General features: G+C 53.9%; 1 protein-coding gene across 1 annotated transcript; it reads right to left on the bottom strand.

Annotated features, from left to right (window-relative positions):
- FGF5 (fibroblast growth factor 5) lies at positions 1-10,589 on the bottom strand. The gene is made up of 3 exons (XM_055796580.1): positions 10,289-10,589; positions 7,597-7,700; positions 1-3,278 (listed from the first exon to the last, which is right to left on the bottom strand). Exons 1-3 carry the CDS (start codon positions 10,587-10,589, stop codon positions 2,934-2,936), a joined length of 750 nt encoding a protein of 249 aa, XP_055652555.1. The 3' UTR covers positions 1-2,933.
- Between the last annotated feature and the right edge of the window lie 9,499 nt (positions 10,590-20,088).

The raw sequence follows: 20,088 nt of genomic DNA, 5'->3' as shown, positions 1-20,088 counted from the left end.
CTGATAAGCAAACATTTAATTTCCTTGCAGAAAAGTGGCCAGAAAGGAACAGAAAGGGTTTGTCAGTCCATACCACTTAGATTACTTGCATTAGGCTCTCTGCTGAGATTGCTAGCAAGCTGCTGTCTGCCACAGCACAGGCCTCTTCGTTGTAAAAGCGTGGCTGCATTTTAATAATTGCTGTAATATTAAAGCATCAGCCTCCCCCTGCAGCTTCCCACGCCTGCCAGCCCCCCTTAGCTGTATGCTGTGGGGCTGCTCCTGGTTGCCAGAAACTCCAAGTAAAACATCAGTGTTTCAACAGCAGCCCTCGATGTGTAGCATGGCAGCCCCCATGCCCCTTGGGAAATGGGGTGCGAGGGGGGAAAGCACCTGCACCCCCTCAGCCCACCTCAGTCATCACCCACCCCGAGTAGGAGAGTGCAGGTTTTAATGGCTACCAGAGGGAAGAGACACCCAGGCTGCTTCCTCAGCCAAATTTCACCCGACAGCTCTGAAACGCAACAGGTGCTCCTCTTCCCCTTGGTGAGAACAGCGAGGGGCATCACACAGCTCAGCCAGACCCACAAGCACCAGGTGATGGTGGTGCTCATCTGCTGCAGGCATGGGGGCTGCAGGAAGGCTGGCAAGGGGGCCCTGAGCTCCAGCAGCACCCCTCCTTCCTCAGGTTAGTCCAAGGGCAACTTGTGGCCCCCCACGCTCCCACCAACTGCAATAGAGCAAGCGGCACTCCCCAGCAGCTGCATTGGCAAACACTGGATGCTGCCGTCGCAGCTCAGTTCAGGATCAGTTTTCTGCCCAGAAACACAGGGATCAAAGCATCTTTTGTCATACAGATTATTTATCAACAAGAATTTTCATTAAAACAAGGTTTTAAAAAACACCTTTTCCCTCTGAGGGAAAGCAGTGACAACAAGGGACCAGTTCACTCCTCTCTTACCTGCCCAGGGAGCTCCAGGCACCCACCCGATGCTGAGGCAGGCACTCTCCTACATGGCTCCTGCAAATGTTTTCATTCAATTAGTTCATTCAGGTGTCTCCATGCGTCACTGAGCATTAATTATACCCAATTGTGACTAGCTGCTGAACAGCAGATAAGCAGTATTATTTGAATTTTGTAATTTTGTGGTCAGGCTATCTCGCTGCAAATGGCCGGGGTGCACAGTGTGCCCATGTTGGGCTTGCACTCCCCTGCGTGACAGCTGCCCCACAGGAGCCATCGGGAGGTTTGGCCCAGCACACACTACGCGGAGCATGGCGTACAAAGGAAGCACGTGCATCGATTTTGCTCCAATCCACCCTGGTGTCAATACCACACTAGGCAAACCCTCTGACAAAAACATGCATAGTGGCTAATTTAGCAGCAGCCATTCTTCTCCTGCAGAAGAAGAAAAGAAAAAAACACACAGGCAGTAGACAAGCAAGAGATTACACAGCTAAAAATGAAGCACAATTATATTTTATTCCGGCATCCCCACCCATCCCCACACACGGAGTGCGTGCCCTTGTGTGAAAGCGTTCGCTGCCACGTAGAGTGGATGTGTCCGGCCAGGGGCTGCCCAGAAGGACAACGGGTGAAGAACCGTGATTTCAGTGGGAATAGCCACCTGTACCATGATTAGGTTTGCAGAAAAGGCTCGGCAGTGCTGCCTGCCCTCGTTATTGCTGCTCAACACTAGCAGGGCTCAGATCGGGAGGGGTTTTGCCAACACGAGCCCACCTGGGCTCTTATTAAGGCTTAACTGGTGAGCTTCAATGCTACCATTTTCTGTACGTTCACAACACAGCTAAATGCCGATTAAAACCTCCATGTGCACAATTACTCCACAGGTAACACCACAATGGAGAACCAATTTGACAGTCAGGGCCATAGGGCAACCCTGGGTAGGAAAAAACACTTCTGAAGGTACAAGTAGCTGTAACAGCATTTATTGCCACGTCGCCACGCTCACTATAAACTAAAACCCTTCATCCCCCCTGCCCCGTAAGTGTACTGTGAATGGTAAAATAAATCAGCTACGCACACTGTCAGAAGAAACCAGTGGGCACCTGAGGGCCAAAGGTGTCCCTGTCACCAGGGAGCAGGGGTGCGGATGGGCTCCCCCTGGCCATTCCCTGAGGAGGGATTTTGGCGCAGCTCCCTCCCCATACGAGCAGGAATGCCACGGGGCTGGGACAGAGGTATTTTAAACACAGACATCGAAGCTATACTTTGATGGACAAGAGGAGACTCGCTCCTCCAGCTGTCCAGGGAAGAACAGGAGAGACCACGAGGAGCAGGAGCCACCCTCCCCAAGCCTGCGACCCTGAAGGAAAAAAAAATAAAATATCTATTATTGCCAACAAAGAGTTTTAAGACCACCTTGCACCACAAATAAGGTGAATGGATTTGTTGGGCTTGGTCTTGCTGTTTTGCTGTGGAAGGGAGGAGCTGGTTTGTAAGGGAAGGGAAGGGGCAGACCTGGATATACGGTGTCTGAGGTATGGTTGGAGGAAAAAAGTGCAGCAAAAAGGAGATGCAAAAAAAACCAAAAAGAAAAAAAACCCACTTAATACGTTGGCTCTGAACATATCTCTTGTATGAAAATGATTGTCAGAAGAGTCACTGATCAAAATAAGGTAAGAAAATATGTTCGCCATAGAGGTACCTTCCTGCTTCTTTCAACAACAGAAAATTAACCCAACGTCCATCAAGTGTTTTCTGTTCACCACAGGAATACTCTTTGGAAAGCCCAAGTTATGTCATCCCAGGTCACACCTTTGAGGATGCCATCTGCTTTGCATGGTAAAAAGAAGACCTCAAGTCCAGCATGGCAACCTGGAGCCTCCCCACATCTGTCCAGAGCAGGGGGATGCAGGTCTCCCATGGGGTCACCCCCAAAATCTGTCCAGGTGCCCAGTCTCTCCTGTGCCAGCATCCCTGCCATGGGGCACTACCCAAAACGAAACTTCAGCCGGTACTTGATGGGGCCAGGGTTTTTCCGAGGTGGGGACGGAGCGACCTTCGGTTTTGGTGGTGGTGGGGGCTTCTTTTCGGGAAGGGTGACAGTAAAGGCGAGCTCAGGGGGCTGGGGCTGCCAAAAGCGGGGGAGGAAGTGTGTGGAGACGTGCTGGGGCCGGGCACGGGGGCTGCAGCCCCGCTTGGCTTTGCCCCGTTTGTTGAGTGCCACATACCACTGTCGGCCCGAGCGTGGGCTGCGGTGGATGGCCGAGGCGTAAGTGTTGTAGCTGTTCTCCTGGAAGCGCTCCCGAAACTGGCAGTCCGCCGTGAACCGAGCCTGTGGGGACAGAGCCAGGGCACCATTAGCAAATGGCTGGTTTCACCCATTCCCTGCCCTGAGACGCCTGCTGGTTTTTAAGTCTCCCAAAACCATGTCCAAAGGAGCAAGCAGCGACACAGGGCACCTGGGAAACCCGCTCCGAGGCTGCCAGGCACCCAACAGTTTGGAAAAACCCCAACACAGATACTTTCAGTAGCTGCATGCCACCCAGTTTTGGACTTTCTTAAGAAAAACAAGCTTGGCCTGTCCAGCAGCAACCTTCCCTCCCACTCCAGTTCTCCTGCCCTTCCCCCTGGCAGGAGGGAGGATGTGGCTCCATACCCACAGAGCTGCAGCTCCTCCAAGGACCCTGGGGTTGAGCCCCCGCTCCATCTCTGTTCCCACCCTCGCACCCCTTGCTTGGGCACTGAATCATCACTTAATAATCTGGAAAGGCAATTTGCATGCAGATTTTCACTGCTTCACTGAACATGGCTTTGATTGTATTGGATTTTTTTTTTCTCCTTCTTCATCTTAAACGAACTTGGGGCATTTTGTCCCTTGATGACCTGAAGAAATTACTTGCAGCCCAAGAGAATCACCTCTTATAAACAGTGTGGCCACACTGGCTCCCACATGGCTGGGGGGAAAAGGCTTCCCATTACCCAAGAGGACAGGCTGAACGCTGCCCATAACAGTTCCTTGTTGTTGGCAAGGGGGAGGAGGAAAAAACAAGCATGCAAATACAAGAAGAGAGCCATAACACCCCATCTATGTACCCCATGGCCCTGGGATACCTGGCTGCAGCCTCCAGCAGACCCTCTGAAATCCTTTGCAACACAGGCGTGATACCTGGTGCCCTGGCAGCTTCCCCAGCCATGCCTGAGGCACTGCACCCTGATTGCAAAGCAACACTTCATAGAATCATTTACATTGGAAAAAAACTTTTAAGCTTCAAAACTATTGATGTGAAAGGGATGCTGAGCTCTTGAGCCTCGAAACCCCAGCAATGGAGAACAAGACAAAAGCCCCAAGCAGTGTTTTATAACTATACAGGAGACCCAGTGGGCTGCGACCGTTTTCAAACTCCTAATTTAACCAGAGGAACTGACTCCTATAATACAAGCGACAGAGTCCCCAGCTTGCTGTGCGTTTTTTCCTCATAGCACTTTGAATTAAGTCTCCTTCTGCTCTTCGCCTGAAACATCACCTTGATGACTCATTTTTGCTTTCCCTGTCTTTTATACTCGCCAATGCTGTATCGCCTATGCATGAGTATTCACCTTCCTGAGGAAAAGCTTTGCTGACCCCTTGTTGCTCTCTGAAGCCCAAACACATGCAGCAGTGCTCGGTTGAGACACCCCCACACCAGCCTTTGCACAGGGAGGTTTTAGGATTGACCGAGGCCCCAGTGCCCTCTTGAAAGGGTGCTCAGCACAAAGGGCCCTGAAACAGACCCTGCATTCCCCAGTGGGATCTGGGCAAATGGCAACAGCAGGCGTTTTTTGGTGTAGGAGATGAAGTTGGCTGCTGTGCCCTGGGCATCAAGGCTGGCCATGGCTGAGGATCCGATATGAAATTGGCTCCAGCAGGCTTTGCAAGTGTTGCTGTGACTAGCAGAAGTGCGTGTGCCCCCTGCTCATGTGTGTCCCTGGACAGACGGGTAAGCTCACCGCCACTTTGCTCGAGGGTAAGCCGAACTGGCATTCCCAATCTGTCCCAGCATTTTTGGGGCAATACCAACCCCACAAAGGGAGGTGGCAGTAAGAGGGCTGAGGCATCAAAGGAAAAGTTTCTGCTAATAGTGGGTTTGGGGGAACTGCTCCCTAAGAGTCAGAGTAGCCTCCCCCCCAAAGTGGGATCTGGGGGAGTGTGGGAGATCCCCAGCCCTGGACACAGAGTGATGCCACAGGCTGCTCCCGCCAGCAGCCCGGGAATGGAAGAGACCCACCACCAGCAAGCACGGAGGGAAGCCCTCGCCCCCAGAGAGCAAACCATCCTGCGAAGCACATCAGCTGCTGCTTTGCCATCACTCTGACAGGCTTCCCCATGTCCCAGCCTCTCAGCTCAATAACCACACCATTTCAGCCGGGGAAAAGGCATTTTTCCTGGCACAGGGCAGGCAGATGGCCACCGGATTTGCTCTGCAGCAGTTCCAGAAATGAAGCTCCAGAGATGCTCATGAACAGCAATCATGAAGGCAATTAAATTTCAAAATCCAGTTCAACAGGGGTTTGCTCCAGTGAGGACTGTACGTTTTGGTCAAGTCAGAACAACTCCTGAGAAAGGAGTATTACCCGAGACGCTTGTGGGCAAGTCTGTCCTCTGGGGTTCATGCTAGTCCCTGCTGAGACCGATACCAAGCCCCTCCTGCCCGTTCCACGCTAAAAATGTACAAACAGGGGACCAATGATTTATCAACGAGGAAAAAGCCATCTGTGCATGCAACTGATAATTGCCGGGATTACTGTCATTTTCTGAAGCTGGTGCCTCTAAAAATGAACTGCTTGGTAATTTAATTAAGTTGCCATCAAAAAAAAAAAAAAAAAAAAAGAAGAGGGCTGCTGTAAAGCACCAAGCTGGGATAAAGCCAGACACTGAGAACTGGTTTTGAAGGAGCCCGAATCCCTGCAGGAATGACTTTTAACTGCAGTTCAGCACAAAGTCACCGGCGTGACTCTCATATCAAAGTGCTGCCCTGAGTGACGGGCGCAGGACGCGCTTTGTACTGCTCAAAACTCATTAGGCCATGAAATAACTTTACCCTGCCAAGGCAGGAAAGAACAACAGATGCTGGGTTTGCATTATCGGCATTATTTAGCCCAGCAATCTTTAGACATTTGGGTCAAGTTTCTACAAATTCGCAGCTTTCATCTGAGCTGGGCATCGTGTGTCCTCACCCCCGCTCTGACCCGCCTAATTGGGGTCCCTCTCCAGCACTGCCCTTTGTGTGCCGACAATTAACCATACACCGATGAGGTTTGATTTAATTTCTGCCTGCACCAGGGCATAAATCAAGGCTTCAGCTCGAATAAGGGGCCCATTGTACGCAGTGAGGGAGGGGAGGCTCTGGAGGGTCCAGGGATCACATTCTGCTTGCTTCCCTCTCCTCTCCATCCTTTCCACTGCTCTCCTGTTCTGCCTGCTTCCTGCCCTGTCTCCTTCCCTTGTGTTTTCCTCTGCACAGCCATTCTCCCTTTCCCCTAGACACCATTCCCGCTCCTACTTTGTTTCCTAAAATAAGCAGCCATGTGCTCACCCTTTAAGCACCATTAGGTTTCAGGAGCAACACTCCAATAAGACTCAGGGGAGAGAGAGGAGAGTTCATAAATCTCACTTGAAGGCAATCTGCGGGCTAGGGCAGCTTAAGCACATCAGTAACATTCACTTTGCGACTGTGAGGTTTGGCTCATAACTGTGGGGCGGGCAATTGGCTTTTCCCTCTTCCAGGCTATCAGCCCTGAGCAGGCTCCCTGGAAACAAACTTGGGTGACAGGTTGTCCAAGGTGCTGCCTTAAAAAAACCCTTCTTTGAGCGTTGCATTTATATACACCTTTAAAAGATGACAAGTTTCATGTAAGCACAGTAGTTACTTTCATTTGTTTAAATGATCTCTGGAACTAATAAGAAAAAAATAAGGAAGCAGCATCTTGAGGTTGAAAAAAGAAGTGAAATCGACTTGAAGAATTCATTCAGTGAAAAAAGCCTGGAAAAAGCACAATTAGACCTGCAGGAAACCCCAGCCTTCAGGAAAACAGCCTGCAGAAACAAGAGTACTGGGGGTTTTCCACTCCAGCTGCAATGCTCCCGCACGTGCTCGACTTCACCTGCCCAAAGCCCTGTGTGCAGCTGCATGCTGTCCCTGGGGATCACCTCTCCCCCATGGGTGAGCCCAGCCAAAACTCCGGGGCCCCTTCCCCACGCACACAGGGGCACAGGCGGGCTCTCAGCACCACGCGTGCCGCTCTCCAGGAGACATTTGGCTAAAACCGTCTGCATGATCTGCTGCAGAAGTTGCTAAAAATAAACTGGCAATGCTCAAAGAACAAGTCCTTTTGATGCAAATACCCAACTGCAAAAAAAAAAAAAAAAAAAAGGGGGACACTTTTCTTGGTTAAATGCAGTCAGTAGGGATTTGGGCTTCAGGGGGTTTGGCTCCACCTGTCCCCTATCTGTCTGGGCGGTGCTGATGCCACCCAGCACGGAGCCTTCCCAGCAGCCAAAGGGGCTCAGCACGCCTGGGACCTGCCTGGGAGCACTGCTGCCACGTGCATGTGAAGGTGTCACAAGGCCTTTAATAAATAATACATACTGATAAGCAGGGGGGTTTACTTACACTTGCATGGAGTTTTCCTTTTTTTGACATCGCTAAAAATTTGTTGCTGAAAACTCCTCGTATTCCTACAATCCCCTGAGACACAGCAAATATTTCCAAAATACCTAGGATGACAAAAATCCCAAAATAAATCACAGTTCTTTTCGCATTGGTGTGACAAAGAAAAATAAATTTAAAAAAAAATCAGTCTCATAGGTTTGCATTTCATCTCCACATGACCCTGCTCCTGCTGCCTGGCTCCATGAAGCACTCCTGCTCCATCCTTCTACCCTGCAGAGGGACCTGCATCGACTCCAGGATGGCTACCAGGTGGTAGGTTGGTTTGGGGTTTGGTTTTTTTTTAAAAAAAAACAAAACAACTATGCTGTAGAAGATAATTTCTGATTTGGCTGCAGCAGAGCAAATTCACCCTGGGGAAATCCCTCTCCGGTGGGAAAAGTCCTTTGTGCCTACAGCCAGCCTGCTAAAATCAGTCTTGCCCATCCTCCTCCCATACACGCCAGACTCTGAAAGTAAAGGTGTTGCACACACCATTTGGGGCGAGAAGTACCAATAACGGTTTCTTAGGCCCCTCCTCACAGCAGGACTTGGGCAGTAGGGTGCTATGCAGCCCAGCCATGAGAAAACAAACTGTCTTGCCCTCAAAGGGGTATTTTTTGAGCAGGATTGGGCCCTGGCCTCCAACAGGACATGTGTGACCTATAAGTCTCTTACAGAAGAGCTTCAAACTCCGAGCACTGTTCAGCAACAGCACCGACACGTTTCCCTTTCCCAGCACAGAAACGTGTCCCCTCTGGCAGAGGAAGGGTGGCAGCAGGGGTCAGGCATACACGCACCCCACCCTCCACCCCCAACATCCCCCCAGCTGGGGGCAGCCAGGGTAAGCACTACATCCCCAACGAACCCTTCCTCCCCTGGGAAAAAAGCATTGCTTCCCCCAGCTGCAGCCCGGGGGGGTCTCAGTGGCCCCTGCCCCCGAGGAAGGAGACTGCGAGAGCCTCTTGCCTAGCCACAGCCAAGGGCCACGCGGATTAATGTGCCAAGAGCAAACATGAAGCTGCTGTTAAATCCCCGAGGCCGGCGGATCGGATCACCACTTCCCATGTTTATTTTAAGGAAGAAGCAGGGCTCCCGGAGGTGTGCAGCTCCCAGCACCAAGAGCCTGGGGGGCACTTTGGGGGGCTGGGGGGCCACTCCTCCTCACCCCACATGCCCCACTGGTAGCAACTGACAAGAGGCAGGGGGGTTGTGCCTCACTGCTGCAACAAGGCATGGCGCCTCTCCAGCACTCTCCCTGTCCCCGAGGGCACCCCAAAACCTGCTGGCCTTTGCGGGGACGGCCGTGCTGGCCGGGAGGCATACTGTTGGTTATTGGGGTTCCCTGGGTCAAGCGCAGTTTCCCAAGGCCAAAGCTGGGATTTCCTGCCAAAAGCTGACTGCTTCCATACAGGGGACGGCTCCTCAGCGCAACACCCTGGCATAGCCCCTGCTGCCACCAGCACGTGCCACCAGCTGGGGCTGGCTCCGCTCTGAAGTGCAGAGCTGCTGCTGCGGTCACCTTCCCGGGCAGAAAATCCCAGACTAAAGAGGAAGAAACTTCACCTAATCCAAATCCCTGTGAGACAGCTCCGGCATCAAAGGCTGCATACACCTCAGAGGGGTGAGCCCCTCTGCCATGCTGCCGTGGGACACTGGGGGTGGGGCACGGCGCAGGCAGCCCCTCCAAACTCACATCTCCAAATCAGCCCCAGTGTGGATGTCCAGCTTTTCCGTCCAGCCCCTTTGCGGGCCCTAACCCCCTCCTGGCCACGCACCCACAGTGCTCCTGGAAAGCCCAGGCAGGGTTCCTGGCCTCCCAGCAGCCCTCCTTCGCAGGGCCACAGCACAGACCAGGTCCCGAATTATTTGGTCCAGGCCAGATGTGGCCATTGTTCCATGAGCGCGCCCGACAGCTGAAGCCACGGGTGCTGCCAGGGTCACATCAGGCCCAAGCCCTCAGGCTCTTTAAGTGATTTTTCATCCCTGCCTGCCATTTCATTCCCTCTAACAGGATATCACGGCAACTCGGACCTGAAGGATAAGCCATGAGTTAGCACAGCTTTCTCTCAGGGGAACGTCAGCCTCAGTCCTATTTTTAAACTGAATATATCCTATCACTGTGCTGGAAGAATGAGAATGCAGAGGGAAGGATGGAAAAGTTACACGGGGAAAGGACGAAAAAGGGGCATAAGGGAGAGCAGCCTCCTCCCGTCAAGTACCCCGGTGGGGTGCTGAGGTGGGAGCACAAAACTTGCACCTTTGCGCCGATCCCCACAGACTCTTCCTCAAGGTGGGCAAAACCCGCGGGGCAGCGCTTCACAAAGCAAGCCAGGCAGAGCTCGCCCCGCTCCCCAGGGCGGCATCCCACCCGAGCCCGCAGGCACAGCACCCCCCCGCCCCAGCCTCCCAGGGCACACAGCACCCCAAATCCACCTCTCCCGAAGCCGCCTGGGCCGCAGCCCACCCCAGGTGAAGGCAGCAGGGAGCAAGGGGCTCTGCCACCCCGGGGGAGTCACCTCTTAGGGACGGGGATGCCGCAACCCCGGGGTCACAACGAGAGGGAGAAAGTGCCACACCACCCCCCACGCTAGGGCACGGCCATCCGCCCTCCAGCCCCTCCGGCCACCCCCCACTCCCCGCCCCGGACACTCACTGAGCGGGCTTGCGTCGTGGGCGCCGTCCACCCGGCCGTCGGGGTGCAGCTGGAGGTGGAAGCCGATGCCCACCCGGCAGTACAGCCGGCCCCGCCGCCGCCCCGGGCGGCTCCGCGGGAAGCGGCTCGGCCCCGCCGCCGCCACCGCCGCGGAGGAAGAGGAGGAGGAGGAGGAGGAGGAGGAAGGCGCGGGGGCGTTGCGGCCCGCCGGCCCCGGCTGCGCTCCGCCGGGCACCTGCTGCCGCCGGGCGCGGGCGGGCAGGGCGAGGAGGAGGAGGAGGAGGAGGAAGGACGGGCTCATGCTGCCGGCGGGAGGGAGGGCGCCACGCCGCATCCCGCTCCGCCGCGGAGCCCCGGCGGGGGGGACCGGGCACGGGGGGATCGGGACGCCCCTCCCCGGCACCGCGGGGTATTTATAAGCGGGCGGTGGCCCCGCACCTGTGCCCGGCCCCGGCAGGGCCGAGCACCCCCCGCACCGCCCCGGCTGCGCCGCCCCCCGCAGCAGATGCTGGGGCTCGGGGGGCGCATAAATCTGGGGAATTAACTTGTCCGCCCCGCCGAGACGGAGGCGCTGGGGCTGCGCCTCGGGTTACCGCCGAGAAATACCTTGTCAGCGGCTTCACCCACGGCCGGGCAGCGGGGCTCGGCGGAACCCTGGGGAAGGGATTGGGTTGCAGCCCCCCAGGCCGGGGACGCGGGGGGATGACAGCCGGCAGCTGCACCGCCAGCCCGGCCTCAGCCCTGGGCAAGGGGCATGGGAGCGGATTTGGGGCCGGAGGCGGCACCTCGAGCGGGAAAGCCGCTTTCCGTCCTGCACGGGGTGGCCACGCCGGGCTGAGCCCTAGAGAGCAGCCCTCGGGAGTCAGCAGGGGGCTCCCAGAGCTGCCACCACCATAAGTCCCCTGACAGCACCCGGGGGTGTTGGGGAAGCGCCAGCCCTTGTTTGCGCACAACACGCCCCGCGCGTACCGGGCATGGGGGTGGCGACCCGTGCCCCACCGCCCACCCCACCCCCCGTCCCCCCCCACCCGCCGCTGCCAGCGCTGTAACCCTGCCACGTGCCCGGCGCCCCTCAGCACCGGCAGCTGTATTTCTTCCCCATCACAAAGGCAACTGCCACACAGCACCGTGGTGCAAGAGGAGACCCTGTGGCAACAGCCCATCCATCAGCCCAGCCCAGCACCGAGCGTGTTCTGCTTTTCTTTGGCTCCTGGGGCTGTTGAAGAAGCCCTGCACATCTCCCGAAGCCACTAGGAAAACCTCACCTCCACAAAAGCCAACTTCGGCTAAACTCACCCTGCCCGGCACGCAGCCCAAATTCTGCACCTGTGTGCCCTTACTGCTCTTGCAAATCTCCATTTTCCCTCTAAACCCTACCTAGAAAACCCTCTGCAGCCATCACCGGGGTAAGCTCTGGCTGGTGGACGCCTGCCCAGGGCCTGGCTCTGGCAGGAAAGAGGCAGAGCGGGTGGCACGCTGGAGGGTGACCTTCGCCTGCAGAGGAAGCTGAAGGTCAGGGGCGCAGGGAGGGACACACACTTAAGGGGCCATATCCAGCCTGACCGACACCTGGCACAGCCTGGTGTGAACAGAAATGATCTCACAACAACATTACTGCAATTTCAAACTATTTATCAGCACAGATATATATATATATACACACACACAGATATATGTGCACACATGTTTATATATAAATGTGTATATATAGACAACTCTATATATAGATACACATACCTGAAGGAGGGTCAGGGCACTCAAAAGCATGTTTACTTCTTCCAGCTGTAGTGGTTGGCCTGGTAAAATCTATGGCTTCCAGTTACTCACCTCATCTTGTATTTAATTACATGCACATGCGGACTCTAAATCCAGATCCATGAGCAAGACAAGGACCTAAAGGGGTTAGGAACTTCTCCCATGATGTTTGGACTAGGCCTTGTATATCAGCACAGCTGAAGCACGCACAGAGGCACAGCCACCTCACCTGAGGAAGATCTCCCCTTTTGCATCTTTGCTTTTAAGGCTGCAGCTGCTAAAGGATCAGCTCCAGGGAAATCACTGTTCTCCATCCAGGTCAAGGCAACCATAAACTGTTTCTACCACTGTAAGTTAGGGTAAGTGTAAAAAAGTTTAAAGTCTTCATCGTGGAGGTGTCTGGGCACAGCAGCAGGAAGCAGGGAACAGGAACAGCAGCAGGAAGGAGGTACAAGCAGGTCCTGAGCAGAGATGCCCACCAACACTGCCATGCCTGGAGGTTCACCAGCAAGCCCAGCCTCCCAAATTTTGATCCTAGTGTCCACCTTCATAGTTTTCACCAGCTTTTCTAGTGCTGCCAGGCATCCTCTGCTACTACACTCTTCCAGACCAGTTTCTCCCCTCGTAGTGAAAAACTTCCTGAAAACTGGAATTGCTGTGGGGTGAGGCCACTGGAAAGGCTACCAAGAAGGTGACACTGGCCAGGTGAGCTTGACCAAGGGGGTCCTCTAGACCTGCTGTTGGTGGCAACCCCACTGCACCATAGATTCATGACTCCTTCTGGGAGACACCATGAGACAGCCAAGCCCATTGGGGTCTTATTGCTGCACTCTCCACTTTTCCCTGCTGTGGGATAGGACATGCATACCCTGCCTGAGAAGCGGGGTTCTGTCTCAGATGGGGGCTCCTGCCCATCTGCAGGATGCCATTGCCCTCCTCTGGGGACTCCTGAGTCCCCATTAGGGCCCTAGCCCAGCCAGCCACGCTGGCAGAGAAATGACTCACACAATAGATTGTCTTTATGACACATGACATATTTTCATCTTCACGATGAAACCTTAAAGAAAACCCCCAAGCAGTCCTTTGGGCATGAAACTATATTGTCTTGAGCTGTTTTCATTTGCATCTATTAATTAACGTTAATTTCAAATGGTCCGAGCACTCATGTAGCATCACACAGTAAAAAAAAAAGTAATAATAATGATGAGGCTTAAATCTAAATAAATAAGTAGATGTAATAGTCAACTTCCTCAAATAATCCGGTGTAATTGCCTTTGGCAGTGGCAACCCTTACATATACACCAGCAGCTTCTGAAGCCTAATGCTGATGTTGTGTTACATAAATTATTCAAGGCTTGGTGACAGAGAAAACTTTTAGCAAATGGAGAAGATAAGCTGGGTTTCAAGTGTAAAATTTCTTGTTTGAAGAGGAGAAGGGCTTTTCTGAGCCTGTTTGATCTGCTGCATAACACGGGCAGTGCTTTGCATGGCAGGAACACTCGCCCCTCCAAACATGAGCCTGAAGCTATTTAATTGCCCCTTAAAAATATGCAAGGTAAAATGTGACAAGACATAAAACAAACCAGCAAAGCTCTGTTCAGCGAGCTTGTGCGTGAAGCTGTAGCCCTGGCTGTACCCAAGCCGCCGCATGCTCCGCCAGCCCTCTGTTTATAGGAACCACCCTGGTTCCCATGGGATGTACGTGTATGGGTATGACAGCCCTGAGCCAAGCCGTGCCAGTCTACAGAAGTGCCCTACCAGATGGCCTCACAGGAAATGCACGCCAGGCTTTCAACATCACTCATTTTTTTCACTCACAGGAAGGTTTATTTCACGGTATTAGCAGAGTAATAACATGCTGGATTCAACCTCTCCGGGGAGTGAGAAGCGACACCACTGTCCCTGTGCTCATGCTGCCACTGGGTGCCCTGGGGCCAGCTACTCCCTAGGGAAACAGCCCACACCACCCCAAAACCTTGCAAAAAAGCCTTTGCAATAAGGATTTGTGGCCTGGAGGAAACTCACCCGCAGCAGGACAGGGTGGGTGGCTGTGCCCCAGATCACTCTGCATATCCCTCCAGGAAGCATCCCTGCTCCTGGGAGAGGGTGCGAGCTCTGGCCCCTAGAGCAGCTCTGTACAGGGCTGAAAGCAGAATATGTTACCAGCATAAATGCATTAACCCAGTTTAATTTAATTAAGATACCCAGGTGCTGTGGGGAACCCAGATGACATGCACCCCTTCCCCACGGGCACAAAACCCACAGCAAGTTCACTCAGAAGCCACCTCACCAGCCTTACCACTGGAAAACACCAGCCTGGCATGTTCCTGAGAGGCCACAGCTGCAGGCACCTCTAAGAAAGGGCAAAACTGAGCCAAGGCCCGAAGATGCTTCATTTAAGAGAAGCCTGAGCACAGCAGCTTCCCCTGCAGCACTCTGGGCCAGCTCCCCATGGATGGGGCTGCCACCTGGCTGCATTTCTGCAGGCAGGGGCTGGCAGCAGGCTTGCAGGACAATGACAGACAATCGCTGCCCTAATGGGTTAGTTTGGTCTATTAAAACAAAATACAGTGTAAATAGCGTGGCTGGAAGATGGACCTTCCGCTGAATACAATAGGCAGTGAGCAGGGTGCTCCCAGGTGTGACACAGCTTTTGCATGCCAACTTCAGCAACTCTCCTGCACTTACCCAGTATTACCATCAACACAAGACATGCCAGCACACACAGTCACCCCTGACACCACTGCAGACGCCCTCTAAAAGAAAACAAACCCACAACCCTTCCCAAATCAATGCAGAGGTATTTCTGGCAGGCAGCTGGTACCAAAGGCGGAACCGCACCAGTAGCATGGGTGTATTTGCACATCGGTGCACATCTATACACAGCCAGTGCCTTTTGCACAGCAAGGCCTCCCAGGACCCTGCAGTTTGTCTATGTCCAAGGCTGCAGTACGTCCCTGAGGTAAGGAAAGTTCTAAAGGCATCGCTGCAGACATAGACCGTGCAAGGGAGCGGGGACGGGCAGCGCTGCGCTCCCGGACACTGTGCCCAGGGCGACAGGCAGAGCCCAGCTTCAGCCTGCCCACAGTGCCCCCACGCTGCTGCTGGGCGCCCTCCTCCCACCCGTGGGACCGGGCAGAGAAAGCAACCTGTTCATGTTTAAACCTTGATGGGTACAGTGTCCAGCTGTTGCAATGGAAAACAGGTAAGGAAATAAAAGAGATATTAACAAGTGAAAAATAACTGGTCTTTAAAAAAAATCCAAGGCAAGCCAGGTATTTTCCAGCATTTTGCAGAACAGCACCTTATTTAATAGAAATTTCCCCCCTGCATTTTGTTTTTTGTGTGTATTTGTTTTAAACCCACCATCAATACCTTCTGTACTGGGTAAGATCTTTTCCCCCTCCAAATAAGACCTTAGCAGCAGGGTCTGATTTTGACTCCAAAGTAAAGAATAAATACTGTATAGCTTGTATTATTTTCAAAACAAGTAAACTATTTCAGTCTTTGCTTAGATATTCATAGCCAAATGATGCATTTTTAAGAGCCGGATATTACAATGAAATCTTAATAGCCACTTTTTCAATTTTAACAGCTTGCCCAATTACAGGTTAACTAGTGATACACACCTTGCAAAGAGGATCCCAGCCTACTCAGGAGCAACTGCAGCAAATAGTGTCACCAACCAGGCAGCAGACTTTCATCCCTCCATCATGCCAGCATGTTGCTTTACACTTAGTGGAAAACCCAGCAGAGAGATTTTTGGGCAGCCTCTGCAGACTGTGATGCATATCAAGCGCTTGCCGTGAGCCAGGGGGATGCTCCGGCAGAGCTGGGAGGGGGCTGACCCTTGCTCAGACGCCTCTGTCCAGACCTAAAGTAAAATATCCTGGTGAAAGCAGTCAGCATCCATGCTGTCGTGAGTTCAGCTTCCTGTGTCTGACCGCACGGGTGCTAATCCACAGCTGAACCTGCTGCCACATGAAGCCAGAGGCAAAGCTCTCATTGGCTTTGGTGGGGGCAGGATCAGGCCCCAAGACAGGCAGCTGCTCTCTGCTTCAGCCTGGGGGTTCACGAACTGTGGGTCTGCTGCCCATGGCCACCTGACTGCTGCTTGTTGTATTAAAAACAAACAATAAAGCCGCAAACCAGTTTTGCCCACAAATATGACTGAAATGTATTAGAACAAATGCAATTCAGATCTGCTTTCAAACAGTAACTAATGCAGATGCAAGCGTGCCCACTGCATCCTGGTGACAGATTAATATCTGCATTTGTTGGAATTATTATTTTAATTATTTGCAGCATGGCCTGGCCACAGACCAAGCAGCCTTACCTTGAGCACTGCAGGAAGCAGACAAAGGGTTCCCCTGGCAGCACTGGGGCTGACCGAGGCTGAAGGCTGCCCTTCCTCACTCTCAAGGTGCTCATACTTCTCTGCAGGTTGTCAAAGATGCACCTCATGGCATGGGCTTTGAAGGCAGACGCAGCTGTGTGCTCCCGCGCAGGCTTGCAGGGGCAGCTCTCCCAAAGAAATGCCTCAGTGCTGCCTTTTCTGGGCTGCAGTGCTGGGAGAGGATCCCATGCCAGGGAAAGCCGGCTGGTTCTGTGGCTTGGCTAGGCTCTACCCTGCACAGAAATGCAGCACAGCATCAGTCCACAGACAGCAAAAGACACTAAAAAAAAAAAAAAAAAAGATATTCCCTTCCTTCCGATTTCGCATGCAACCAGTACTGTTTAATTGATAAAAGAGCAGTGTTTGGGCAATAGCACTCACTCTGACCCTGAGGAAAGCCAGCACGGTTCTGAGGGGGTGAAGGATCTGCTGCGGCCAAGTCCTGAGCCCCAGTGGCCCAAGGGAAACTCCCGTCGCAGTCCTCTGTACAACACCCAACCATACAGGACCAAGGGTGCTGCTTGCCCTTATAATGTGATGTCCTGCTTGTGCAGATAGCATCAGCTGGGTTTTGTATATCACTTCTGAGCCTGATACCAGATTTTATCAAAATAAAGTCTAACATCTTCGATTAGATTTCCTGCCCACAACTCCTGTACATTTTTGGCACTTATGTAGAGAAACAGCGTGAGCTTTGTGTAGCAGTCATGGCACAGGGTGCGTGCTGCACCACAGATGCATTACTACGTGGCATTATTTTTAAGGGGCTGACGGTGCAGGCAGGCACCCCTTAGCCCAGACAGACCGCCAGAGCAAAGCCCTGGGGCTTAACACAGTGCCTGCAGACAGGGTCAAAATGAGAGGGTGGAAGAGCAGGGTGCTGCCGGGGCGAAACAGGGAGAGGCCATGAAGTACTTGGTTTTAATTTGAGAGGTGCCGTGTGTGCCGAGGTGCCCGAGCCCCGGTGAGCCAGCTCCCGCAACACTCACCCGTGGGCAAGGCCGAGGGGGCCGAGGACATGAAGCCGCAGCTCTTAACAGCACGAGGACCCAAAAATCAGAGTGCGCGGAGGCGGGGAGAGCTCCGTTTGTACCTTCTTTATCGGGGTGCCGGGCACGCACCGAGCCCCGAGAGCGGCCCCGGGGCTGCTGGAGAAGCGGAGCTGCCCCGCCAGAGGGGCTGGGGAGCCGCGCCCCGCCGAGAAGCGCAGGCAGGCAGCCGGCCACCCCCCGGGCACACCCGGGCATCCCCCGGACAACCTCCGGAGACCCCCGGGCTCCCCCCGGGCATCCCCCGGGCACCCCCGGGCTCCCCCCGGGCACCCCCGGGCACCCCCGCGCTCCCCCCGGGCATCCCCCCGCTCGCCCCGCGCTCCCCGCCGAGCGCGGCCCGCCGGCGGCCCCGCTAGATGGCGATGCCCGCCCGCCCCCGGCGTCGCCGGGCAAAGGGCCCGGTACGGCAGCCCGGGGCACCCCCGAACGCCCTCCCGAGCCACAGCGATGTTACCGCCTCTAAGGAACGCTCCTGGGGGGTAATTAGGGCTCTCGAGCCCGCCATTAATTGCGGGCAGGTGTAGCCACGCGTGTGCCTGACCGCAATGAACAGCGTTTGGGGGCTGGGGGTGACGTTTCAGCACCTTGTGTGGTTTGGGGGTTATTTGTACCGTCCTGGGGGCCAGGCAGATTTTGGCTTTCAAGGGCAAGTGTGCTGATGGGGCAGACATCATCAGAGGGAAGCTGTACGGGGAGGCGGGGGGCACCTCCGGACTCTGATACCAGTTTCCTATCAGTGACCCACTTGTGCTCTTCTGACGTGCAGGAGTGCCGGTGCTGGTGATCGGGCTCAGGTCTCTGCAGGAAGAGACAATGCAGCTCAAACTATGCAGAGCTTTTAGGCGTGTCCCATCTGAAGCTTCAGCTAACTCACCCCGAGCTGTAAAGGTTGTGCAGTAGGTTGGGGTTCTTCATGGCAAATTCCAAAATGGATGGCAGTGGATGCCGGTGGCACCCTGTGCCACATTTGCACAAAACTGTGGGACTCCCAAGCTCTGACTTGGACTCCTGGCATGCCTCCTGCCCTGGGATATTTTCCTCGCTGGCGACCCACGTGCAGCCTTGTCCCTGTGACACCCAGCCCTCACCAGTTACACCAGCTTGTGCGTGGAGATGAGTTTTCAATACATCACCAAGCTGCTGCATCAGCTAGTGCTCTCCCTTGCACCCAAAAATATGTGGGTCTGACACAAAATGCACCCACTGCAGGTGGTACCCATAGGATCAGGCTGTTCACTGCCATGTCCAGGGAGGATCCCCCTCTCCTGAGCCCTCCCATGTGTCCCTAGCTGTGGGCCCATCACCCCAACAATGCACTGGGGCAGAGGGGACCCACCACCAGCCCCCCCAAGCAGTCCCTGTCTCAGGACACCCCAGACTGGGGGCTCCTCTGTGTCCTGTCACCCCAGGCCCTATGCAACTCCTGGGAGCTCTGCCCACAGCCAGGGCCCAGGCTCCCCTCACCCTGCAAGCTGGGAACCATGCACAGCCCTGGTAAGGGTGGGGGGCAATAAAGGCTCCTGGCAGAGGTGAGATGGGTGGGTGGCATGGAGGAAAGGGGAAGCCCGACAAGAGGGCTGGGAAGGAAAAGGACAAGGAAAAGAAAAGAAAAAAGGAAAAAGGAATAGAAAAAAGGAAAAGGAAAAGAAAGGGAAAAGGAAAAAGAAAAAAGGAAAGGGAAACGGAAAAGGAGAACTGGAGAGAGGAAAGGAAGAGACAGAAAGAGAAAGAAAGAAAAAGAAAGGCAAAAGGAAAAAATTAAATAAAGCAAAAAATGAGAAAGGGAGACGAAATAAAGGGAAGAACAGGATGAAAGAAAGAGAAACAAAAGGTGAGTAAAATGCGGGGCAAACCCAAGGATGAACAGACGGAAGACCGGACGGCTGTAAGAGGCCGAGGGAAGGAGGGAGCGAAGGGAAGGCGAAGGCGAACGGAGAGGAGAGGCAGCTGAGTCTCGGCCCGGCCCCGCAGCCCGGCCCGGCCCAGGCGGGGGCACCGCTCACGCCGCCGCTCCGCTCCCACCGCCCGCCGCGCCGGCATCGAGTAACGTCCAGGTGCTTTGAAGAAAATAAAGTCATTTATTGTCAAAGCATCCAACATACCCAGATAAACTATAAAGTTTAATAAATCTTTTCGAGAGAGGGGAGGGGGGGGAACCAAACCCAAACCGAAAAAAGGCAAGGTAACACGGAACTATCGAGACTCCATTCCACGGGCACCAAGTGACACTCTGCAGTGACAGGGGCACGGGCGGCGGGGGCCGGGCGGGCGGGAGGCACCCGGCGCATGCAGGACCCCGGCCCGCCGCCCCCGCCGCGCACCTCCCCGCCTTTAGCTTTATATCTAAAATAAAAATTTACCCTGACATATAATTATTATTACATCTAAACCATAAGTGCTTAATAATTTAAGTAGAAACGTATGACAAATGCATCAATATGTTGCAATATATGACATTTTAAAAAATGTATTTTTTTAAGTCATTGGCGCTTTTTTTTTCTTCTTTTTTTCCCGGTGCTTTTATTTTTTTTTTTCCTTTTTTCTTCCTCCTCCTTTTTCTTCTTCTTCTTCTCCTCCTCTTCACCCCCGCTGCCCTC

This window comes from Falco peregrinus, chromosome 2 (genome assembly GCF_023634155.1).
Source record: "Falco peregrinus isolate bFalPer1 chromosome 2, bFalPer1.pri, whole genome shotgun sequence".
Classification (NCBI taxonomy): Eukaryota; Metazoa; Chordata; class Aves; order Falconiformes; family Falconidae; genus Falco; species Falco peregrinus.
The sequence above is the reverse complement of the archived record's forward strand: the minus strand, read 5'-3'. Positions and strand labels throughout refer to the sequence as shown.